This window comes from Megascapheus bottae, chromosome 10, assembly GCF_031878675.1.
Source record: "Megascapheus bottae isolate mThoBot1 chromosome 10, mThoBot2.hap1, whole genome shotgun sequence".
NCBI lineage: Eukaryota > Metazoa > Chordata > Mammalia > Rodentia > Geomyidae > Megascapheus > Megascapheus bottae.
In genome coordinates, this window is record NC_143518.1 from 27,195,829 (window position 1) to 27,221,383 (window position 25,555).

General features: G+C 38.1%; 1 protein-coding gene across 8 annotated transcripts in view; it reads right to left on the reverse strand.

Annotated features, from left to right (window-relative positions):
• The window catches only part of Dnm3 (dynamin 3), a 485,204-nt gene that overhangs the window by 322,995 nt on the left and 136,654 nt on the right, over positions 1 to 25,555 (reverse strand). For 7 of the 8 annotated variants that reach the window (XR_016536837.1, XM_090340431.1, XM_090340434.1 and 4 more), the window contains exons 5-6: positions 3,137 to 3,235; positions 2,471 to 2,631 (exon numbers count right to left, since the gene is read on the reverse strand). Coding sequence is in view for 7 of the 8 variants with exons in the window: in XM_090340431.1 (XP_090196557.1) it covers positions 2,471 to 2,631; positions 3,137 to 3,235 (260 nt within the window). In the remaining variant the exon portion in view is untranslated. Of the gene's footprint in view, positions 1 to 2,470; positions 2,632 to 3,136; positions 3,236 to 13,125; positions 13,208 to 25,555 lie in introns of those variants that run through there. The other variant, XM_090340436.1, reaches the window with a different exon arrangement.

Here is a 25,555-nt window from a genome sequence, read left to right on the forward strand (position 1 = left end):
ATTCAGGATGAGCACAATTCAAGGCCAGAAGTCAGTGAGACCCCATCTCAACAAACCATATATGGTGGTATATACCCGCAAACCCAGCTGGTATTGGAGGTGTAAGTAGTAGGTCATGGTCTAAAGCCTGCTCTGGGCAAAACCATAAGACACTATCTAAAATATATCTAAAGCAAAAAGGAGGACTGGAGTATGAGTCAAGTTATAGAGTGCCAGCTTAGCAAACATTAGGCTCTGACTTCAAATGCCAGGACTGAAGGGATAAAAACTAATCTCTCCACTTCCTAAGTTCTTTGCTTCCAGTATTTTGTTAGAGCAACAGAAAGCTGACACATGGACCTTTTCAGAGTTCTCCAACAACTGGCAAATTTAGGTGCTGTCCTTGACTCTACCTCTATCACCCAATTGTTCTCATCTACCACCAAATCTACTGGATTGCTCAGTAAGTTAACATTTCTAGTCTCTGCTCTGTTTTCATCTCCAAGACCAAGTTGCTTTCATTCTCATCACCATTTAATTGGCCTCCTCAGTTTTACTTCTAGTTGTCTAGAGTTAATCCTCCTGCCTGTTTTCCTTTTTAACACACATACCATTCTAATTAGATCTTAAATGCCTCTTCATTGCTCTTAGGAAAACAAAAATCTTCGATTTGACCTACAGACAGTCCTTCTTTCCTACAGCTCCCTCCATTTCTCTGCCTCCACCTAATGGTGCTTCTTCCAATTCCTTCAAGAATGGTGAGATTCATTTCTAGTTTTCCCCCAAAAGAACTCTCCATCAGAGAGAGAGGTAATGGCACACACTGAATCAATGATAAAAACTGTCCTGCTTTCAAACACAGTGTGAATAGAAGGAGCTCTGCAGTATGGAATTAATTGAATTTGCAGTCACCAAGCATCAGTTATAACATGGTGATGCCTCAAAATAACCATTTTTCTAGTATTCAAAATTTAACCAATTCCCAACTTTATTTTCCTCATCATGTTATCAAATCTTACAGAAGGTTTTTTTTTTCAGTTTATGTACAGCTTCCCTAAGCCTGTATAGACATGAAGGTAGTATACTTAACAAAAGAAAAGCAAGTTTATTTTTTGTTTTTTGGTTTTTTTTTTTGTTTTTTGCCAGTCCTGGGCTTCAGCTCAGGGCCTGAGCACCGTCCTTGGACTTTCTCAAGGCTAGAGCTCTACCACTTGAGTCTCAGCACCACTTCCAGCTTTTTTGTATGTATGTGGTACCAAGGAATCAAACCCGGGTCTTTGCGCATGCTAGGCAAGCACTTTAACCACTAGGCCAAACTCCCGGCCAAGAAAAGCAAGTTTTATGGGCACAGAGTAAATTGGTAAATTAGTATGGTTCTTCCTTGACAAGCAAGTGCTCCTTCTCTAAAATACATTTGTATTTTTAAATGATACAACCAAGTACAGTCTTATAGCTTCTATATGTTGATTTACTTTTCATTTTAAAAGCATCAACTTTATAGCACTCTCTGATATGTCACTTGAAATAAACCACAGTACTATTTTTGTTTTCTAAAACATCCTCAGTTGCTTTGCCTAAATGGCTGGGGAATAATGTCACCCACTTGACAGTCTCAATGGATTCCTTCAAGATACTAACGTTGGAACATTCATAACTCTTATCATAGCTAAGAGCTAAAGCACACCTTAGGATATTTTTAAGAAAGCTGCTCACAACATAAACTCAGGAAGGAGGCCTGTATTTTGTGGCAGTAACACCTGTTATGTAAGGTAATACTTTATAACACTAGTATACTGAGAACTGTATGTAGGAGTAAACTGAGGCCAGTTCCAGTTCCATTTATTTTGGAGAAATGGGCTATGTGGGAAAATGTGTTTCATATGAGTGATTATTTAATCAGGAATTTTGTTTTGAATGCTTTAAATTATGAAATAAGACATGAATAAAGCTGGTGATGATAGCTCACTCCACTCAGTTATTTGAAACATTGGGATCTGGATGATTATAGTTTTAAGCCAATTTAAGCCAAAAAAAAAGTCTATGAGACTCTATCTCCAAAATAACTATCAAAAAGCCAAGCTGGAGGCATGGTTTAAGAGGTAGAGTACCAGCCAAGTAAGCTCATGGTCTTGTGTTCAAACTAGTATCAGAAAAAAAAAATCTAACCATCCTTACTATATCTTTACAGAGATCTGGAGAGATGAACTTTCCAGAGCTCAACAGAGCTCAGCTTCTTAACTGTACAACATGATGAATGCACACTTAAAAGTATATCTCTGTTTACTGTTCCTAAAGTGTTTCAGTTTTGAGCCTTGTCTTTCAGTAATATGAAGGTGAATTCATGGAGAAGGGCTATACTGTACATCCAAGTATCTATGTTCAGTCTGAAATTTCTGCCATTTACACTGAATGCCCTGGATAGAAGAAAAGTAATTTTAAAATAAATATCTATTCTTGGACTTCCTATTTCCTCATTGCTCCGGGTGCTTACCTGGTTCAGGACCTTCTGAAGGTGGGGTGTCCCCATGCGGTCAGCAATGTGTCTGTAAGCCGGGTGGGAAAGAAAAAACTTCCTTTCTGCCACTATGGCTGCTTTGATGTCCTTCTTCCCATCTATGTCCTTCTGGCTTCTGTTCACCACCCCCACATAACCTGCAACAAAACACACTCCTATGGTGCTTGGTGTACTTCCTGTCACTTATTCTAGGCAGATTTCAAGGCTTTCCAACAGGCTGAGGAACGTAGACGTAGCTTTGAGGCCTACAGAATGGGGGCCTTTACAAAGCTCTGAGAAGGTATTCCATAAAGAACTTGGTTATCCTCATTTTTAGTATCAAGAGATCATCCTTTACCTTTAAGATTGCCATGCATTTCGGGAGAATCAGCCTCTTTCTAATTGTGTCACACAGCAACAAGTAAACAGACTAGAAAAAGAATGGTATTATATACATTGACAAATATTTCTAATCCCTCTTTAAACCTCTTCCTCTGTTTTTCTGATCTTGTTATTTCAAGGATATGATCTCCTTTTGGATCATTTTGGAAAGTTCTGCCATTCTGTGAAGGCTGCATTTAATAAAAACTCTATTCCTTACAACAGAGGAAGGCTCCCCTGGGGCTCTCCAGTCATTTCCCTGCCACATAACCAGAATGTTACCCCGGCGAAGAGGCAGCAGCTTGTTCTCGAGGACATCCCTGGCATCCGTTCCTTCATCCATGAGATCCAATTTAGTGATGACTCCAATGGTTCTCAGTCCTGCATCACAGACAAACCCAGTATCACTCAACCTGAAGAACACGAGCTCATTTGAGAGACATGCATGTCCCAGTGCTGAATGTGAGGCTTTTATGACTCTAGTTTTAATCCAATGTAATATGATAAGGAAGAGTTACAAAAATCACCCACAAATGGAAACAAGGGGATTTTCTTTTCTTTGTTGTTTTTGTTTCCTTTTCCTTTGGTCTTGTTTAACTGTCCCTCAGAAGGTAAGTGAGGCACAAAAATGGAGGGACAAAGGATGAACATGCAGCAGTGGTATGCACTGGGCACTATACAACTTGTGAGTGGGGACAGCAGGAAAAAACTGGGAGAGTGAGGGAAAGGGTAACATTGCCCAAAATAAACATACTCATTACCTGATGTATGTAACGCTAACCCCCTGTATATTATATGGAATCATAACAATACAAATATTTTAAAAATATTTAAATCATTCATCTATAACTTTGCAATTATGCTAGGAAAAATTTATCACAAAATTAATTCTAAATACAGCTAGGTATCACTTAACCACAGAGATGCAGTCTGAGAGATAAGCCATCCTTATGCAGACATCATAAACCTAGAAGATAGAAATCAGTTTCTCACTGGGCCTTTGATGTAATCAAGAAATACTGTGAATGCAAGGTGATCAAGACTGTTGTTGCCAGCCTAAAACAGGCCAACAGTGACTGACTTATTGCCAATTTGTTGGTAAGTACAAGGAGTGTACTGTAACATAATGCTTGAACATGTCATATGTAAATGTACAAAATCCATGATACTATCATTAATTACTATTTCCAAGGTTGTCTTACACACACTTAAATATGCTGTACTTTTGTCACAGGGGCAAAGTAGGCTTGTTTGTACTATGTCACCAATGGAGTAGAGCATGAGCTGCAGTGTAATGATGACATCACTGATGTCAAGAATTTCCCAGCTCCATTGTCATCTCACAGAATCACTGTCATGTGTATGCAGCCTGTCATTAATAGAAAGTCAGTATATAGCACCTAACAGTATGTGAATACATTTCACTTTTTCTAATGCAGGCCACCTAATATGCATAGTTTAGCTTTTTATGTGCTAAATTATTAAAAGCTACAAAATAACTAGGCTGTCTTAACAATGAAAATCTCACTGGTCCACTTCTGCACCCAAGAGAGAAAGAAAGAAAGAAAGAAAGAAAGAAAGAAAGAAAGAAAGAAAGAAAGAAAGAAAGAAAGAAAGAAAGAAAGAAAGAAAGAAAGAAAGAGTAGAGAGAACAGGAGAGGAGTGAGTAGTGAAAATTTTTAATAGAAAATCAGGAACAACACAGTGCTATCAACAAAAAAAATAAAGTTATATTCGTAGCAGAAAGAGCAGAGCAAGAACAGGAGGAATTTCAATACCAAACTTTAGACTCTACTATAGAGATATAGTTACCAAAACAGCTTGGTACTGGCACAAGAACAGGCCTGAGAACCAATGAAATAGAACTGAAGACCCAGAAATCAACCCACCGATCTTATCACGTAATCTTTGATAAGGAAGCCAAAAAAAATAGAATGGAAGAAAGACAATCTCTTCAACAAGTGATGCTGGCAGAATTGGTTAAGCACCTGCAGAAAAATAAAGTTGAATCCTGCATGAGGATTACCTCCAAATGTATCAAAGACCTGGAGGTAAAAGCAAATATACTGAAAACTTTACAAGAAGAAATAGGAGATACACTAGGTCTCCTTGGCACAGGTCGAAACTTTCTTAATAAAAGTCCAGAAACACAACAAATTAAAGAAAGTTTGGACAAATGGAACTGCATTAAACTGCAGAGCTTCTGTATGGCACAGGACATTGCTAGCAAGTTAAGTAGAAAGCCCACAGACTGGGAGATCTTTACTAACCATACAACAGATAAAGGCTTCATATCTAAAATATATCTTCAGCTAAAAAAAGTGAATCTCTCCAAAACATATCTTCAAAGAAACAACCATCCTGTTAAAAGGTAGGCTAAAGATTTAAAAAGAGACTTCTCTGAAGAAGAAATAAAAATGGCCTATAGACACATGAAGAAATGCTCGACATCCCTGGCCATAAAAGAAATGCAAATCAGGGCTGAGAGTTTGGCCTACTGGTAGAGTGCTTGCCTCGCATGCAAAAAGACCCAGGTTCAATTCCTCAGTACCACATACATAGAAAAAAAGCTGGATTGGTGCTGAGGCTCAAATGGTAGAGCTCTGGCCTTGAGGAAGTCCAAGTATAGTGCTCAGGCCCAGAGCTCAAGCGCAGGACTGGCCAAAAAAAAAAAAAAAAAGCAAATCAACGCAACTTTGAGATTCCACCTCACTCCAATTAGAATGGCCATGATCAAGAAATCTAATAACAACAGATGCTGGAAGGGATGTGGCCAGGAGGGATCACTACTACACTGTTGGTAGGAGTGTAAACTCTTTCAACCAACATGGAAAGCAGTATGGCAGTTCCTTAAAAGACTAAACATAGAGCTCCCCTATGACCCAGCAATTCCACTCCCTGGCATTTACTCACATGTCCAGAAACAGGGCATACTAAACTCACTAGCACAATGATGTTCACTGCAGCACTATTTACCATAGCAAAGATAGGGAACCATCCAGATGCCCCTCAGTAGATGAGTGGATCAACCAGATGTAGTATTTATATACAATTGAATTCTATGCTGCCATCAGAAAGAATTATATTGCCCCATTTGAAATGGAAAGACTTGGAAAAATCATATTAAGTAAGCCAGACTCAAAGGAACATAGGGTTTCTCTCATTTGTAATAATTAGTATAAACCTTAGACTCTTCTAGCAAGGATTACAATAGCACAAAATCTAGATATATAAGGCCATACATGATGAGGCTAAATGAAAGGACCTTCAGGATATGGAAACAAGAGTCATATAATGTGTGACTGTTGTTCTTAATGTACTATGTTATTTCTCATCTGTTTTGTTGTCCCTTGGTTATTCTCATATTGTTACAGTATCTTACCTTGTTATCTTGTATATTATATATATGTTTATTTGTTTATTTGAAGTAGGATAGGGAAGGGGGAAAACAAGATGATGGGAAAGGTTGGGGGAGGGAAATGGGGACAAAAACATGAGAAGGGGTATCAATGTTTGTGAAGTAATGCACCTTCTATCTGGCAAATATAATGTAACCCTTCTATTAATTACAATAAAAAACAAAAAATAAACTGAAAAAATAGTTGCAACAATCACTGCCTTTTAGAGAAGGAAATAGCATTTAATAGAAAGAATTAACAGAAAGTAATAGTCTTCGACATTATTCTGGAGGAAAGTCAGTTAACTCTCTTTGTCTCAGTTTTCCTTGTCTCCAATATTTATGAACATTTCAGATATGTAACATTTATCCTGTTTCTTCCCAACATGAAACTGGACAGTGTTTACCCAGCAATTAATACCCTAAAATGCTTTTCTAGGGGCTTCTAACAAAGATTTATTCTTTCTCTGAGAATACTCCAAAATAGTCATTGGTAATATTTATTAAGCCAGCTATTATTTTAAGGATTATATATCTATGTATTAAGTCTTCTAATCCTAAATTATCATCCAGCTACACTTCTTTGAGGGGAGGGAGACAAAGGCAGACAGAGTCTCCATGACTTCCTAACCTCACTCAGTCTGGGTACTACAGAGCTCACACTTTTAAACATTATACTGCATCTTCCCATTTAAAACAGCATCGAAAACTCTCAAACTAAACAAGTGGAAGAGAATGAGAGTGCACATACAGAGTAAAATTTGAAGATGGAAACAAAAAAGGGGAACAGGTAACTTTACAAGGAGCAAATGAACAAAGTAGAATTCAAGAAAGCCAACAAAAAAAAAAGGAGACGCCTATTTGTATCTCAGAAAGCTTCAGGACCTAAGAGATAAACAGCTCTGTAAATAAAGTGCAGGCATGCTGACAGATGAAAGCATGTCAACTTCTATGGCTGACTCAGTGAGTGCTGCCCCTGGTCTATCCTGGTAAGATGGTACAAGTTTACTCTCTAGAAAAACTGGAACAAGGGAAACCTCTCAATTAGAGGACGCATGGCTGTCTTAGCAGGCAGTATTGGATATGGAATGATTAACTACATTTCTGAATAATGAATAGTAAGGTCTGCAGCCACCAGTTCCCTAACCTGGCTTCAAGAAAGAGCTGCAGGTCAGCTCTTTCCTCCCTATCCCCAAACAAGGGACTAGAAGGGCTTTGTCTTGGAAGATAAATCATTCTAAGAGGGGAAAAAAATGGATGCTGATATTCAGAGGAACCCCAATCAAAGCAATCCAATAAATCACCTTAACATGAAGTCTTACACTCAAAATCAGGTTCAAATACAGCACTTTTTAAAAAAAATATTTATTGTTATTGTAAAGGCGATGTACAGAGAGATTGCAGTTACAGAAGTCAGATCAAGAACAATGTCACCCTTCCCTCTTTCTCTCCCAATTTTTCCCTCCCACCCCCCCTACAAGTTATATAGTTCATTTTCAACATAATGTCATGATAGTAATCACAGCTGCATTGGCTTACCCTTTGTTCCATCTTTTGTGTGACCTCACTTACCCTCCCAAAGACAAATAGATGCATAAACAAGACAAAATGAAATGAAGATTAAAATGGCAACAAAAAAAAAACAACTCTTGTTTCCACTCCCTGGAGTTCATTTCAATAAATATTATTCCATATGTTCAGATGCATATAACTATTGAACCTAAGCGATCCTTTCCTAAGAATTCCCTCCTCTGGTCTCACTGTGTGACTGCCCAAAGACCTGTGTAATTACATATAGCACTTGCAAGCTTCCAAATACCAGCTAATATTTCACCTTCTTCTACTAGAGAAAACTCACAATTTTCTCTGAGACCATAACAAGTATTGTAAAATAGAAATTAATGAAAACAATAATATAGAAGAAAACAATATTCTTCAAGAGAAAGAAGTCACTCCATTCATGAACAATAGAATGCCAAGAGAGAGAAGTAGGATTGCAGTTTCAGGGGAAAAGTACAAGATCCTATCTGAAAAAATAAATCAATAAACTAAATCACAAAAGAATTTGAAGTGTGATTCAAAAGTGGCAGAGCATCTGCCTAGCAAGTATCAGGCTCTGATGTCAACTCGACTGCAAATTTTTTCTTTTAATTTCTTTTTTAAAAGTAGAATTACACACCAGAAAATCCCAACATAGAACTATATGTGAAGACACAAAAATGTTAGTAGAATGGGTAGAGAACAAAAATGAGGCAGCTTTCCAGAAAATGAAAGAAACAAAGTAAATAATAGGAAAGGAAAACACTGTTTGAAAATTGTGGAAGGGTATCAATGTATGTGAATTAATGCACCTTCTATCTGGCAAATATCATGTAACCCTTTTATTAAATACAATAAAAAATATTAAAAAAAAGAAAATTGTGGAAAGGATTATGAATCTTATTATCCAAATAATTGACATTCCAGTAACAAAAAAAGGTCAGAAACTGTTAGGGAGATGCTATTCAAGAAAATACCCCCTGAGTAAGAGGTATGAATGTATATACTGAATGAACTCTGCAAGTGCCCAACACAAAATGAAAACACACACAATTAGTCATATCCATACAAGATTTTAACACACACAATTAGTCATATCCATACAAGATTTTAAAGCACTTGGAACAGATAAAGGATTCTTAAAAACACCCAGAGGAAGAAAAAAATTTAAGTTGCATAAAAAGGAATGGGGTGGGCCGGGAGTTTGGCCTAGCATACATGAAGACCCAGGTTCCATTCCTCAGTACCACATACATAGAAAAAGCGGGAAATGGTATTGTGACTCTAGAGATAAGAGCTCTAGACTTAAGAAAACCCAAGGGCAGTGCTCAGGCCCTGAGTTCAACCCCCAGACTGGCAAAGTCATGTCTGTCTTTTCAGAAGCAAACTAGAAACCTCAACAGAGCAATTGAAATGTGAAGAGAAAAGTAACTTTTAACCTAAAATTTTAAATTCTCAACAAAGAGGACAAAAAAAGAGACTCTCAGAAATCCCAAAAGTATTTTACCAGCCACTTCCCCTTTTCCTAGGTGGCTTATTAATGAATGTGCTATACAAAATAAGGGACAAACTAACCAAGGGGAAGATACTAGGTCTGGGAGCAGTGACACCATCAACTAAAGAAATTTCAGGATGGTGTAGACCCATTAATGTCAATTGGAAAGAGAAGATGCCATGTCCTAAAAAGAGGCCTTTTTCTCGCATATTCCCTCTCCCTCCTTCTCTTTCCCTCCTTCTCTCTCCCTCTCCCTCGCATATTCCTTCTCCCTCCTTCTTTCTCCCTCTCCCTCCCTCCCTCTCTCTCTTCCCCTCTCCCTCTCCCTCTCCCTCTCTATCTCTCTCTGCTTCTCTCTCTCTCTGCCTCTCCCTCTCTCTGCCTCTCCCTCTCTCTGCCTCTCCCTCTCTCTGCCTCTCTTTGTTTCTCTCTCTCTTTCACACTCACACACACTGAGAGGACATACATAATGTCAAATGCTGGTAGAAGCCTTGCTATTTGAGATATTCAGACTTCTGCTAAAAAGGGCAGAAAAGCAATAGCAAAATATACACAGAAGACTGAAAATAAAAAGATGGTAAGTTCAAAGGAAATAGCACCGCTCAAGAAAGGAAAATATTATCACCTTGTCCAGCTGTGAATAACATTTCGGAATCAAAACATTACCTTCAGGTATCCCAGTACCTGTGGCTAACACCTATCACTCTAGCTTCATATGATTAGAAGGCTCAGCCCCAGCAGCAAAGTCCTCAAGGCTCCATCATAGTGGAAGAAACTGGGTATGAATGCCTGTCATCTCAGCTACAGTGGGAAGTAAACAGGGCATAATGAAGACCACTGTCCAAGAACATGCCTCAGCAGAAAGCAACACCCTATCTTAAAAGGGCTGGTGGTATGACTCATTACAGAGGATCTGTCTAACAAAGCAAGATGTATTATATTCACAAACAGTTTTGTTAAGTGGCAAGTCCTTTGGACAACAAAAGATAGTAATAAACTCAGAGTGCTCCTTAGTAATATGTTTGGGATCAGTGGTTGCTGGCAGAGCAGGCTGAGCCTGAGGATGAGCCAGGAATGGGAACTGTGGCCTAGCCTGCATTGTGCATGTGTACCTACAGAATGAACACACGAATGATGCCTGCAATGGCACCAAAAGATAAACATATGCTACTGTCAGAGTCTTCTAGCTTTTCTGGGGCCTTTGGTTCCCATTGGACTTATCACGTTGAGGGAGAAGAAGGAGACTTTTACTGCTGATAAAGTCCAGACAGAGGAGGAAGGAAAAACAAGGTCAAAATATTAAGAAAAAAAACTAAAGAATCTTGTTAGTGTTTTGAAAATCATGAGAAAGTGTCTTCCACACCAGCTACAAGCAAGACTTTTAATGAGGCATGTGTGTCTTCATGCTTATACCATACTTTTCTTCCAGTGACTTACACAGGGTAGATGATACTAAATAAGTCTGCATGGCTGCAAATGTCGTAAGGTACAAAAAAATCTCAGTAGTTAAGTCTACTTTAACTTGTTATTTTAAGTAGAAGTCAGGGAGAAAAAAAAGGAAAGAAATTGTATTTAGTATTCCAGTTTGACTTCCTTTCTGGACATATTTTATATTTGTACAGTAGACAATAGACAGGCTATTTGCATGAGTAGCTGTGTAGTTTGGAAAATTGCTTTTTTTCATATATTTTTATTGTAATTAATAGAAGGGTTACATTATATTCACCAGATAGAAAGTACATTACTTCACAAATATTGATAGCCTTTCTCATGTCATGGTCCCCATTTCCCTCCTCCCTTCCCCCGCTCATCTTGATTTCCCCCCTTCCCTATCCTATTTCAAATAACCAATTAAGCAAATATAAAATATTGCTTTTATCAAAAGCCATATAATGAATGATTGTTGTCCTTAATGTACTATGTTGTCTCTCATCTCCTTTGCTGTCCCTTGGTTATCTCATATTGGTATAGTATCTCACTTTGTTATCTGATATATTGAATTTATTTGTATTTGGATATTTGAAATTTGATAGGGAAGGGGGGAAAACCAAGATGGGTGGGGGGTGTGGGGGGGAGGGAAACGGGTACCAAGACATGTGAAAGGGTATCAATGTATGTGAATTAATGCACCTTCTATCTGGCAAATATCATGTAACCCTTTTACTAATTACAATAAAAAATATTGCTTTTATATAGCATTAAGCTTCCATTGCTTTATTATGTAATCAGGAGGTATTCAGTATTACATTTTTTGCAAAAAATTAGTATTTATTTCGAAAAACAGAAATAAAAATTTAATTTTTTGTTGGTCATGGGGCTTGAACCCTAGGCTTGGGCATTGTCCCTGAGCTCTTCAGCTCAAGGCTACCACCACCCTACATCTTGGGCCACAGTGCCACTTCCAGATTTCTAGTGGTTAAATAGAAATAAAAGTCTCATAGGCTTTAGTGCCCAGGCTGGCTTTGAACTATGATCCTCATATCTCAGCCTCCTGAGTAGCTAGGATTACAGGCCACCATGCCCAGCTTAAAAAAGTTCATTTTAAAAGATGTTGAGGCACTGGGTTCAAATTCCAGTACCAAAACCAACAGCAACAATAACAACAAAAGGTACCTATCCAAACTACTTGGGAAGCAGAGACTTGAAAAATAAGTAAGTCCTAATGAGTCCCAATAGAATCCTTGAGAAGTAAAAAATATATGGGTAAAAAAAACCTTGAGAAGACACATATGGTATTTTAAACTCATAATTATAGAATATATGCTATTGTCGATGGCGCTAATGCATCAATTAACAGAGATTACCAGAATGTGTATTAAAGTCTGTAAAAAGAAATATGCAACTGCATCAAGTCCACTGACTCTGTGATCTTTTTTTCCATATATTTTATCATAATTAATAGAAGTGTTACATTATACTCACAGACAGAGGGTGCATTACTTCACATACATTGATACCCTTTCTCATGTCTTGGTCCCCATTTCCCTCCCCCCACCCCAGCCCCAATCTTGTTTCCCCTCCTTCCCTATACGATTTCAAATAACCAAATACGTATATATCCAATATATCAAATAACAGAGTGAGATACTGTAACAATATGAGATAACCAAGGGACAGAAAAAGAGATGAGAGATAACATAGTATACATTAAGGACAACAAGCTCTCATTATATGGCTTTTGTTTCTATATCCTGGAGGTCTTTCATTTAGCTTCATTGACTCTGTGATCTTAATAGCTCTGTGACATTACATTCCTGGATAATAGGAAACTGCATCCACCAGTAAGGCAACTATACATCCCATGCTTTATATTTGTTGTCCAAGGGTGATTCTTAACAATATTCCTTGCAGAAGATTGTACTTGCTTTTCTTTTCTTGGTGATCGTACTGGGGTTTGAACTCAGAAGCTCACTCTTTCTTTTTTTTATTTTTTTTATTGTAATTAGTAAAAGGGTTACATGATATTTGCCAGATAGAAGGTGCATTAATTCATATACATTGATACCCTTTCACATGTCTTGGTACCCGTTTCCCTCCCCTCCCACACCCCCCACCCGTCTTGGTTTTCCCCCCTTCCCTATCAAATTTCAAATATCCAAATACAAATAAATTCAATAAATCAGATAACAAAGTGAGATACTATACCAATATGAGATAACCAAGGGATAGCAAAGGAGATGAGAGACAACATAGTACATTAAGGACAACAATCATTCATTATATGGCTTTTGTTTCACTATCCTGGAGGTCCTTTCAATTAGAGAAGCTCACTCTTTCTAAGCAGCTATTTCTTCAGCCCTGCATTTTCCGTGGTTGTTTTTGAGATGGGGTCTTGCTTACCAGTGCATGCTTGGGTGTGATCCACCTGTGATAGGCTTCTGTCATATGTAGGATAACAAGCACATCTCATTACATCAATCTCTTGGAAACTTTCCCCAGGCTGTCTTGAAGACTTTTCTTCCTGAGCTAGTCTCAACCAATGATCATTCCAATCTCAGCCTCTCAAGTAGCTAGGAAAACAAGCATGAGCCACCAGCACCTGCCAAAAGATTCTATCTTTGAAAGACAAATTTTATGTTCTCAGTAACTCATCAAGAAAGAGAAGAAAATAATGACTCTGACTTAAAATTGAATAATAGGTCTCCAGTCTGGCAAGCAACGAACTTGGATGTTACTACTCCATCCTAACAACACATAAAAAGCTGAACAAATGGAAAAACCAAGAGCCCTTTTTATCTGGCAGAGATGTGAGATCACAGAGAAAACCACTGCCAAGAAACTTTGGGGGAAAATGAATAAAAATAATCATAGTTAGATGGGCATCAGTGGCTCTTAACTGTAATCCTAACTACTCTGGGGCTAAGATCTGAGGATCCTGTTTCAAAGCCAGCCCCCACAGGAAATTCTGTGAGATTCTTATCTCCAATTAACCAACAAAAAAAAAATCTGAAAGTGGATGTGTTGTCCAAGTGGTAGAGAGCTAGCCTTGAGCAGAAAAGCTCAGGGAAGCATCTGGAGCCCTGAGTTTAAGTTCCAGGAGAGGCACAAAAGCAAATCACAGTTTATCAGAGTAGAAACTCACAAGCAGAAACCTCTATGGTATGCTGGAGTAGGGAAGGCTGAGTTGTTAATGCTAGATCTGAAAATTGTTGGAAAAAGACCTCCAGTAACTGCTAGACAATTACCAGGAGCTCACTGTAAACATCTAGGTTCTCAGAGTGAATGTTAGAGAAACATCCTTTCCAGCTTCTGGGAGATTGGGGAGAAGACACCAATTTAAAATATATCAGAGCATTTTTCTCTTAACAGGAATGCTCCCTAGGAGAACCTATTAACCAAATCTTAATCTACTGGGAGTGGAGCAGGGACAGGCTCAGAATCAAGCAAATCTGAGAGAAGGAAAATACCCAGCCTAATCTAGTCATCCTATTGCACCTAAGGAAATCAGAAAAAATGCTGAAGAAAAAGGAAAAACCCACAGTGACAGAAATGAAATCTTGCTAGGTTCATTGATAGATTGGACACAGATGAGAAAATAATAAATATTGAAGATTCTTCCAAAACTGAAATGCAAAGAACTTTGAGACACCTATTAAAACATACTATATTCAAAATGGAAATACCAGAAGGAGAGGAAAGAGTGACAACAGCAGATACTTGATGACTTGGAATTAATGCCAGATACCAACTCACAGACCCAGGAAACTCAGAGAATACTGATCTGAATAAATGAACCAAAAGCCTGTAACTACACATATTATATCCAAAATGTAGAAAAAAAAAAAACAAAGGAAAAGACAAGAAAGAATCACATAAATGGGTAAAGGAGAATTTAAAAACTTGACCTACATATGAACAAAGGCAAGAAATATACCCAGCTTCTCAGAAACCATGCATATAAGATGATGGAGTAGTAAAATGTTCAAAAGGCAGAGAAGTGGACAGGGGGAAAAAACCACCAAGTTACAATTCTGTATCTTATGACATCATCCCTGAAAAATAAACAAGATCTAAATTTGCCTTTCTCAGACTAAGAAAAACAGAGTTTTGCTGCCTTGAGGTTTGCACACAAGAAGCACTAAAAGATATGCTCTAGAGAGAATAACATAGGCCAGAAATTTGTATCTACATAAAGAAATAGCACTAGAAAAAGAATAAAATTTTAATTCTGAATATTCTTAATTGATCTAATGAGCAACTATTTGTTCCAAACGACATCAGTAATGCCTTTATTACTATCCCTATTCATGAGCCAAGTAAAGTCCAGCAATGGCACAAGAAACCAGAGAATTGAGGTTATCTTGTCATTATAAGACACTCGCAATACTCACAAAGAACATGGTGTTATATGAAAGTAGAGTTAGGCAGCTAGTGGCATGGCTCAGAAATGTAGCACCTACCAAGCAAGTTCTAGGCCTGGAGCTCAAACCTCAGTATTTAAATACAAGGAGAAGGGAGGAGAAGAGACCTGGTACCCAAAGCAAACAAAGATTTATGAAAATGAAAACAAAATCAGAATGCACTCTACTATGATTCAAATCTGCGGTCAATACCAAGGATTTCTAGTTCTCTCTGCTTATCCTTGCCTTTCCATATTCATCACACCATCTTCTTCAGCTCTATAGATCCCACACCAGGACTTTTGCATTCTTGCTCTGATTGCTTACTTAAGCCACACTTCCAGATAGGTTTTTTGCTAGTTATTTTGGAGATTGAGTAGCCTCACAGAATCTTCTTCCTGGGCTAGCTTTCAATCACTGTCCTCCAGCTCTCAGTCTCCCAACCAGGGATTACTAGTGTAAGCTACTTATAGTCTAGACATTCTAAGCCTTTATATGGGTGGAAACAGAACAAGAGGTTGGTTTATTAAATAAATCAACCCTTTCTTACAAAATGGAAACACAGCTCCAGAGAAGGCACCATTCCACCAGTTACCTAGGTTTGTTACAGACACCATAACATTCTTATAAGAACACTACCATTTCTTCCATCTTACTAACTACTAAGTAGTGTGTTGTTCCATCTAATTAAGAAATGGGACAAAACCAAGCCACAAACCACATTATCAGTTGCCAGAAAAATAATCTGGAATGCAACCCACACCAAAACAACAGCAATAAGAAAAGTCAATATAGGCTTAATGCAAAACTGTGCTCTACAAAATTAAAGACAGACACAAAATTAGATGCCTTAAATTCATGTAATTTTTATTTTGGTGGGAGGAAGGTAAATTTGAAATAAAATGTTCTTATTTCTATTTGGCAAGGTTCATGGAATATTTTACTTCTGAAAGCAATCAATGATGAATAGAAAGGATTTCATCTATTTTTCCCTGTACATTTTCCATGAATATCATTTTCTTGTTACTTCCCACTACTTTGAATAACACAGTTGTCATTTTCAAGATCATCAAGTTATGTTTTCCATGATACAGGCAAAATATGAGGTAAAACTGGGAAATCAAGAATAAGTCAGGCCCTGGTGGCTCATACTTGCAATACTAGCTATTCGGAAGGTTGAAAATGGGAGGACTGTGCTTTAAGGCCCCAGACTACATGGGCAAGCCTATAATGGGGAGGGATACTAGACCAGCCTGGGCAGAAAAGTCCAGGAGACTGAACACATGCCTCATGTGATCCCAGAAACAACAGAAAACATAAAAGTAGGTGGATCAGGCCTCAGACATACACCAAGGCAGAAAGTGAGAACCTATTTTAAAATAACCAATGACAGAGCTAGGGTCAAGTCTCATCAATATTGTGCTAGCACATGTGTGTATACACGCATCCACATATATGTGTATATATGTACATTTACATGTTTATTAATGTATGTGGGTTTACATATATAGTCACTATAGCACTGGAAACACTAGTTTACTCACCAACATAACCTAGTGTCTAGTAAAGTATCTGGAAATGCTAATATTTGTATAAAAAAGAGAGAAAATAAAAGAATGGGCAAAGGGAAAATGATTCTGGATGAAAACAAAAAACTTGATAGAGTAATCAAAATAATTAGTACAGGAACAATTTCATTTCCAGGTGAAAAAAATGACCCCTGACCTTTCATCCTGTATATGAACCAAAAGATCACCAACTTAAAATTAAAGCTAAATTACAAAATTTCTAGACAGAAACAGAGAAAAAAACCTTTTGGGTTGAAGATTTCTTAGAGAGGAAAAAAAACCTATTCACTGTGTAAGAAAAACTGATAAATTTGGCTAGCAAAATTACAATTAGTTCTTCAAAAGGTATGGTTACTACATATGAGAAAATAAGCTATCTACTGAGAAAAAATATTAACAATATATGATAGGAGTTTTTTCCCCAGAGTATATTTTGTAAACTCATAACTTAATCCCCAAATGACAGAAAACTCAATTTAAAATAGGAAGAAAGATTTGAGTGGGTAGCTCAGTTATAGAGCACTTGCCTAGAATGTATAAGGCCTTGGGTTCAATCTGCAACTCCACAAAATACTTAAGCAAAATAATGTATCATGTCTACAAGGACATAATACCCATTTGCACAATAGTTTATAATCTTGAAGGGAGAAAGAAAGGGGAAAAGGAAGAGGGAAAAAAGGAGAGAGGGAAAACTTTTGTACTAATATATTTTCATCACTGGTTTATTTGTAATAACTTCACACTAGTAATTACCCAAAGACCCATCAACATATAAACAGTCTAACAAAATGTAATCCAAATCACTGATTTAAAAGAATGCACTACTCAAACAAGCAGCAGCATGAATTAATCTCAAAAATCTTATGCTGAACAAAAGCAGCCAGGCACAAAGAGGGCCTGTGTATGACTCTCTCAGAAACTCTAGAAAAGACAAATCTAATTTCTAGTGACAGAAAACAGTTCAATGGTTTCCTGGAGCCACGAGTTGGGTATGAGGGTAGAGATTGCTGGCAAACCATAGAAAAAGCTTTATGGGTGATGGAAATTTCATAAATTGTGGTTGTGATGATCCATGAATGTACACTTGTCAAACTTGTAAGTTGTTACACTTAGGATTTGTATCTCCCTGTCCAAACTATGGCCTCCAGAAGTTGCAAGAGAACACAGGAGTGGGAAGGTATTGGTGGCAAAGAAACCAAGAAAGAAAGTAGAGTTAAGAGACTAGGGAAAACCCTTTGATACAATTGTTTATAGATGGAAGTAACTAGAAACAGATAGTGAAGAAGTTTACTGGTTTTTAAACTGAATTCTCAAACCAACAAAAACCCTGCTCTGAAAAAGCTTTATAGTCTTAAAAAAAAAATTACCTTTTGAGCCCAAGTTTTTACAAGAAGGAAGTGGGCTTCGGGAGGCTGTGTTTCCCTCAAGACAGACATAACCCCCATTTTTTTCTTCAGATATGCAATAGCAGAAAACAGACCAGGGAGAAACTCCTGGAAGTTAGAAGCCAGGAACAGCAGAGGCAAAGGTCAAGGAGAAGCCCTCCTCTAGACATCAATGGTTTGGACTGGATGAGAGCAGAGCAGGAACACTTCAGCAAGAGCGCCCAGCAGGACTCCACCCTTGCCTTGGGTCCTACACATAACTAATTAATCAGACTCCATTCCCAGCTCTCAGCAACCTATTTGGAATTCTGAACAAATACCCCAGATTTCTCCCAGCTGATCCCAAACTGTCCAGGGCCAGGACACGATCCACAGAGCTTTAACAGCAATAACAGGACATTTTTTTTTTCTACTAATGCTAGTTGCGTTGACTTGTGAATAGTTAGCGCCACTGGATCTGTCTTGTCTAGTGTCATTCTTCGCTCACAAACCAAATCCAAGCTTCGCTTTCTGGTCAAGCTTAGTAAGGAACATGATTTACGTAATGTAAACCATCACTTGTACCCTGACCAGAAATTATCCATTTAAAATGTCAGTCCGGCTCGCACCTGTAAACCTGTCTACTCAGGAGGCTAAGATCTGAGGATCATGGTTCAAAGCCAGCCACAGCAGAAAAGCCCCTGTGAGACTCTGATCTCCAATTAACCATCAGAAAACCAGAAGTGGTCAAAGTGGTAAAGCTCTAGCCTTGAGCAAAAGAGCTCAGGGACAATGCCCACACCCCCTGAGTTCTAGCCCCTCAACTGACCAAAGGAAAAAAAAATTGTCGAAATTCACATGCATGCATGAACATATCTGAATGCATAATTATACAGGAATATAACTATTTTCTAAAAAGTTGAATTCTAGCTTTGGGCATCAAAGTGGTGACAGCCCATCACTGTGTGAAGCCTTAGGCCAGGGATAATGTCAGCAACCCTTAAAAAAGATGAGGAATATAAAGCAAAAGTTAACTTAGATGAGAGAGACTGAAGTTTAATAACTCTATGCTTCCTAAAACTGCCACAAATTACCGGGCTTTTTTCCCCAAGTCCTCATAACATAAATTCCTGGCATAAAAATAACTTAAAAATTGTGAAACCCAAGAGCCACAAACCCACTGTTTCACTAGTGAAGCGAATTATTTTCATGGAAGACTCCATATAGTTAATTAAGCACCAAGCACTTTTCTAAATACTTTACACCATTAGTTCATTTAATGTCACGGTAATACTCTAAGAAAGCTATTGCTATTTATTATCCCATTTTTACAGATGAAGAAACGGAGGCACAGAAATATGAAGATGTGTGCTGTCAAGTTAGTAGAGTCAAAATAAAAGTCTGGCAGTTTGGCTCCTAACTTTATGCTGTTACCCACTAGCCTGTCCTGTTTCTAAATATAATTTTATGTTTTACAGTTTTATCAATGTAAATTCTTCATTTAATCAGGACAGCTTATCCTGTCACTCCATGCTGCCTGTTTTATCCCTTTTCCTTTGCCATGTGCCAGCACCAACCATCTTTATGACCACCCAACCATTCCAGCACATACTTGATCTGGTCTAAATGCTAGCTCATGTCTTTATTTTTACTCAAACCCTTAAAAACTTTTTTCTAACTCTCACAACATAGCTGCATAGTCTTTCAGGATCCATAGATCAAAGATTTATAACAAGGAAAGATTAGAAATTTAAAAATGTTCTTATGCAAGCATGGTGCTGGGAGCTCACACCTGTAAAAGGCTGAGATCTGAGGACCACAATTCAAAGCCAGCCTGGGCAGACTTTTATCTTCAATAAACTACCAAAGATCCAGAAGTGGAGGTATGGCTCAAGTGGTAGAATGCTAACATTGAGCAAAAAAGCTCCAAGACCAGCACCAAAAATAAATAAGTTCCAAGTGATTCTCTAAACCATTATCTCCTACTTTCATATAAAAAGCCTTTGGAGCCTGACAGCATCTAGTGACATAATCTCTTTTTCATTGTTAATATCTACCAGATATACTTATATCTTCCATGAACGCTTGCATGCATGCACATACACACAGTGTTTTTGCATCAAGATATTCCTCATAACCCCAATTCCACCACAATCCAGCCTCAGTGGACATTTCCAGTTCTCTATGTATTTCCTCAACCTGTTCCACTAGTTGATTTTAAGCCTGCATGTCCTTGGAGTAGCATCCTTCCATACCTACATCCTGGCATTCATAACCTGAACTTATTCTAGCTGCAACTCAGAAACCTTAATATTCTACTGTCTAACCACACGTCCCTTATAGAGTTACATCACTATTCTTTAGTTTCATCCCAAACCCAAACCTTCAAGTATCCTGGTTCCCTAAAACTTACTTTCTCTTCACTTTCATCCTTTCTCTCAAGGGTTCCACAATCTACCTTTTCAATTATTTTGCCTCAGTTCTTACAGTGGTCAGGATAGATACTGGTTCAAAGAATCTATACAAAAGGCCAGCAAATGCATCAAAAGACCGCCAACATCAACATTCATCAGAGAAACACAGATGGGGATCCCATTGAGTTACTATTCAATCCTGCCAGAATGATGATGGTAATAATTTTTGAAGACAGATGGTAACTAATATTGGTCAGGATGTACTGGAAATAGAACCCCTCACCCCTAGCTGACAGGAATGTAAAATGGTGGTGCTGCCCTTTAAGAGTCTGACAGCCCCTCAAAAGGCTAAACACACAATTCCACTTCAAAACTCATGTCTCCACAAAAACTCATATGCAAGAGGGACGCCAATATAATCCTGTAATCAATCCTAGCTATTCAGGAGGCTGCAATCTGAGGATTGTGGTTTGAAGCCTATAGGGGCAGGAAAAACTGGGAGACTCTTATCTCCAATAAGCTACTCAAGAAAGCCAGACAGTGGCACTGTGGTTCAAGTGGCTGAGTGCTCACTTTGAACAAAATAAGCTCAGGGACAACACTAGGCCTAGAGTTCAGGCCCCCAAGACCAGAAAAAACAACTTATACACAAATGATGTCCACGGCTATATTCCTACATTCTAGATAGCCAAGAGATGTACCTCCAATGACTTAGTAACCTGAATAAATGGATAAACAAAACTCCACACTGGAATAGCAACCATAAAACAGAGTGAAGCAGGGCCTAGTGGTAGAATGATTGCCTAGCATGCATGAATCCTTGGGTTCAATTCCTCCATACCACATATACAGAAAAAGCCAGAAGTAGTGCTGTGATTCAAGTGGCTTGAGCTTTTTTAGCTCAAGGACAGTGCCCAGGCCCTGAGTTCAAGCACCGGGGCTGGCAAAAAACAGAGATTCCTGTTGCATAAGGATGAACTTTGTAAAACATTCTACATGAATGAATTCCATCACAGAGAACCAGACATTGCGTGACTCCATTTAGATGAAATACTCAAGAGTTAGTGTCAAAAACAGAAGTAGACTGACTAGTTGCCTAGAGCTGGATCAACACAACTCTCTGGTATGATTTGCCAATCTGTGGTGCACAATCTCCCTGCAAAAATCAATCCAATTATTTGTCCCTTGACTCCTCTGCTACCCAGTGTGTCTGTGAATCACCCAATCAAAAAAGCTAGACACAAGTAAGCTGAGGCCTCCACATAGCTGTCCACTTTTTCCTTCTACCTTATCTTTATTGCTACTCTAAGTCTTTCTCCTCAAATATCCATATAACACACACACACACACACACACACACACACACACACACACACACACACACACACACAACACTTCCATCCTCTTTACGTAAGCTAAGCCCTGGATCTTAATCTTGCTTCCCAGTTACAAAGATCAATTCATCAAATGCATTTCCAGGTATGTACAAATAAGCCTCTGTCTCCATGTATACTTCCTTACTTCAGTTGTCCCCATGGAAGAAAATAACTGTGCTTTTATCAGAGATACACAGCAAGCATTCAACAAATGCTGGGCAGAAAGAAGAGAAGGAGGGATAGGAAGAAGAGATAAGTCAAAAAAAGGGGTAAAAAGAAAAGGAGAAAGGAAGAGGGCAGGAAAAGGAATGATATCAGGGAGGGATGAAGGAATTACAAAAGAGGGTATTTTTAAATTTTAATGATCATATTTCTTTAATATTTCTCACAACCTAACTATATGCATCTAATTCAGTTATATATATGAGAGATGACTTATAAAAGTTTCTAGACCTAGGGCCGGGAGTTTGGCCTAGTGGTAGAGTGCTTGCCTCGCATGCAAGAAGAGCCGGGTTCGATTCCTCGGTACCCCATATACATAGCAAAAAGCCAGAAGTGGTGCTGAGGCTCACATGGTAGAGTGCTAAGCCTTGAGAAAGTCCAAGGACAGTGCTCAAGCCCTGAGCTCAAGCCCAGGACCGGCAAAAAAAAAAAGTTTCCAGACCTACTTTATTAATGGAGTTGTTTAGTACTTCATGGTCATAATCATAGGCAATCATTCCTCATGTTTTAAATTTGAATCTGAACAAAAGGGATAAAAAACTAATTAATTAAAATGATTTTAGCATTGCAGAGTAAATACTTTTACCTTTAATTATAAAGCAACACATCTATACTAAAGATGATTTCTGAGAAAAATAAAGATTCTTATTAGCAATTTCCAATTAAATTCACAAGGAGAGTATATTTCTTTACTTTTCATTTTCCCATGAACAGTATTGTTTCCTACATTACATGTCTCTATTCAAATTCCACAAAGAACTCAAGGAAGGTTTAAATTTGCTCCAGCAACGTCTTTATGGCGACCCCCGGTGGCAAAAGAAGGAACAAAATGTGTCAATTTTAGTAATCCACTTCCCTGAGATTTCCTACACAGAAGGAAAGTTCCAGTCTCACTGTACACTATACTTCATCACCCTGCATGTGCTTCTCTTTCAATCCTATTTTTAGGATCCAAATCAGACAGACACTCCAGGTATAAACACATTTTCTTTCTTTAGAGTAAATTTCTTAACCATAGCCATTTCCTTTTTCCAACTAAAATAGCATAGCATCATATATACTTCAAAAAATGTTTAAGATGAACAGTTTATTATAATGTCTTACGTAAGATGGAACTTATTCTCTAAAGCTTTCTCTATTTTCAAGGCAATCCCATGTATCCACTGCCTTTCCAAATGGGCTAATTCATGACATAGTACTTAACAAACTTATTTGCCTTGAAATGAAATAAAATGACAAATTCAAGCTGATATAATGCAAAGCATCAACATGCATTTGAATTATATAATTTTTGGAGATATGTAACATATCCTGGCAACATTCTATTCATATAAGATTATAAAGCCATATGTACTACTGACTCTTTCTTTAGAGCATACAGCCGATGTTTCCCTGCTTAAGCCTAGTACACAGTAAATACTCTATTTAAAACAACCATCAATTGAGCTGGACTGAAATAAAATAAAATTTCCAAAGAGTGCAATGCCTTGGGTTTAGCTACTTTACTTACTACTCCCTTTCCCTGAAAGAAAAAAAATTCTAGTTGATTTTTTTTTTGGCCAGTCCTTGGGCTTAAACTCAGGGCCTGAGCACTGTCCTTCGGCTTTCTCAAGGCTAGAGCTCTACCACTTGAGCCACAACACCATTTCCAGATTTTTCTGTGTATGTGGTACCGAGGAATCGAACCCGGGTGTTCATGCATGCTAGGCAAGCACTCTACCACTAGGCCAAACTCCCTGCCCATTCTAGTTGATTTTTATGAGTCACACATAGGTTAGAAATAAGTTTAAGACAAATCCCTTAAAACATAGAAATATGGCCAGATGCTTGCAGCCTACACCTATAATCCTAGCTACTCAGGAGCCTGATATCAGAGGATCAGGGTGCAAGGCCAGGCTAGGCAGGAAAGTTCAGATTCTTTTTCCAATTAACCACCAAAATGCTAGAAACAGAGGCATGGTTCTAATGATAGAGGACTTGAACAAAAGAGCCAAGCCAAAGTAGGAGGCCTCGAGTTCAAGCTTCAGCATGCATGCATGCACATACACACATGCACACACACATGGAAAAATGAAGGAAACATGGCTTCCAAGAGTAATACATTCATTTACCTTGTCATGTATTATCAACTGATGGAGATTATTAATGTAATTAGTTAATATGTATTGTTTCTTAAAGTTGACCAAGTAAAATCTCAAAGCAAAATGGAAATCTTTGGGCGAAAATATAGCTATACGAACTAATATACAGTCCAGGAGCTCACCTAGCATTCAGGAAGCCCTGGGTTCAATTCCTCTGTATCACATTCTCAGAAAAGACCAGAAGTGGTGCTATGGCTCAAGTAGCAAAGCTCTAGCAAGGACAGTACTCAGGCCCTGAGTTCAAGTCCCAGAACTGGCAAAAAAAGGGGGGTGGGACTAATATATTGAATAGAAAACAATTTTTTCTGCAGGAATTATAAGTTTCAAATACAGGAATAGATATTTATTTTATCTTGAGTGGGCTTGAATTCCTGAAATTTGGCAGCTTCCGTTCAGGTTAGCAAACTTCCAGCTTCAGCAGGATGCTGCTGGGTGAAGCTGAAGGTCAGTGAGAATCAGTTCACATCAGCGAGGGCCTTCAACTCTTTCCAGATTAGAAATAGGTATTAAAAAAAACTTGAGGGTGACTTCTCAAACAACTAATATTAAACAACTAATATTTGCCTTCAACTTAGAGGTCAATTCTGGTCTAATTCACAAATTTCCTCAAGAAAGAGAATGGTGCTTTTTGTGAGCCGGAGGTCTCACATTTCTCTTAGAATGATTTTGTACTCCAGGAAGACTTCTAATCAGACTAGATTTAGAAATGAAACTCATTTGTTATGAAATAAATCACCATGAAAGGAATTTGTGGACACATTTATCTCCTTAGGGAGATCTATGAATGGTCCTGTGTGTGTCAGACAAGCTTGACAGGTAATTCTAAAGTACTGCTGTGCCCTCAAGATAAAAGGCATAGTGACAGTCTTCATAGATAATGAACTCATGCTCAAGTGATAAATCAACATCATCCCAATTCCTCTTCCTTCCCTACAGAAAACTAGAGTGTCTCTGTGATGAATTGCTTGGCTAAGGTATAGCAGTACCTAAAAAATACACTAATGCCAATGGCATGGATACCATTAGCCATACTCAACAGAAAGGTAAAAACTTGTGCTACAATTACATGGCCAATTGAATCCCTCAGACAAGCTTGATGGGTAATAGGCAAACACTACACCATCACAAATGAACTCTAACCCATCAACTCACCTCATTTGTACCAGATCCTTTATCTATTGTACAAATGGGAAAATACTGTGATAACCTGTCTTCAAAAAGAACTCACACAGTACCCTGTATCTCACCCATTTCCTAAGTCAAGGATATTTCTAAACTGTCCTTATTCTGTTCTGCATGTACACTATCTCTGCCTTTCATCATCAGTTTTGTCTCTCTTCTAGAT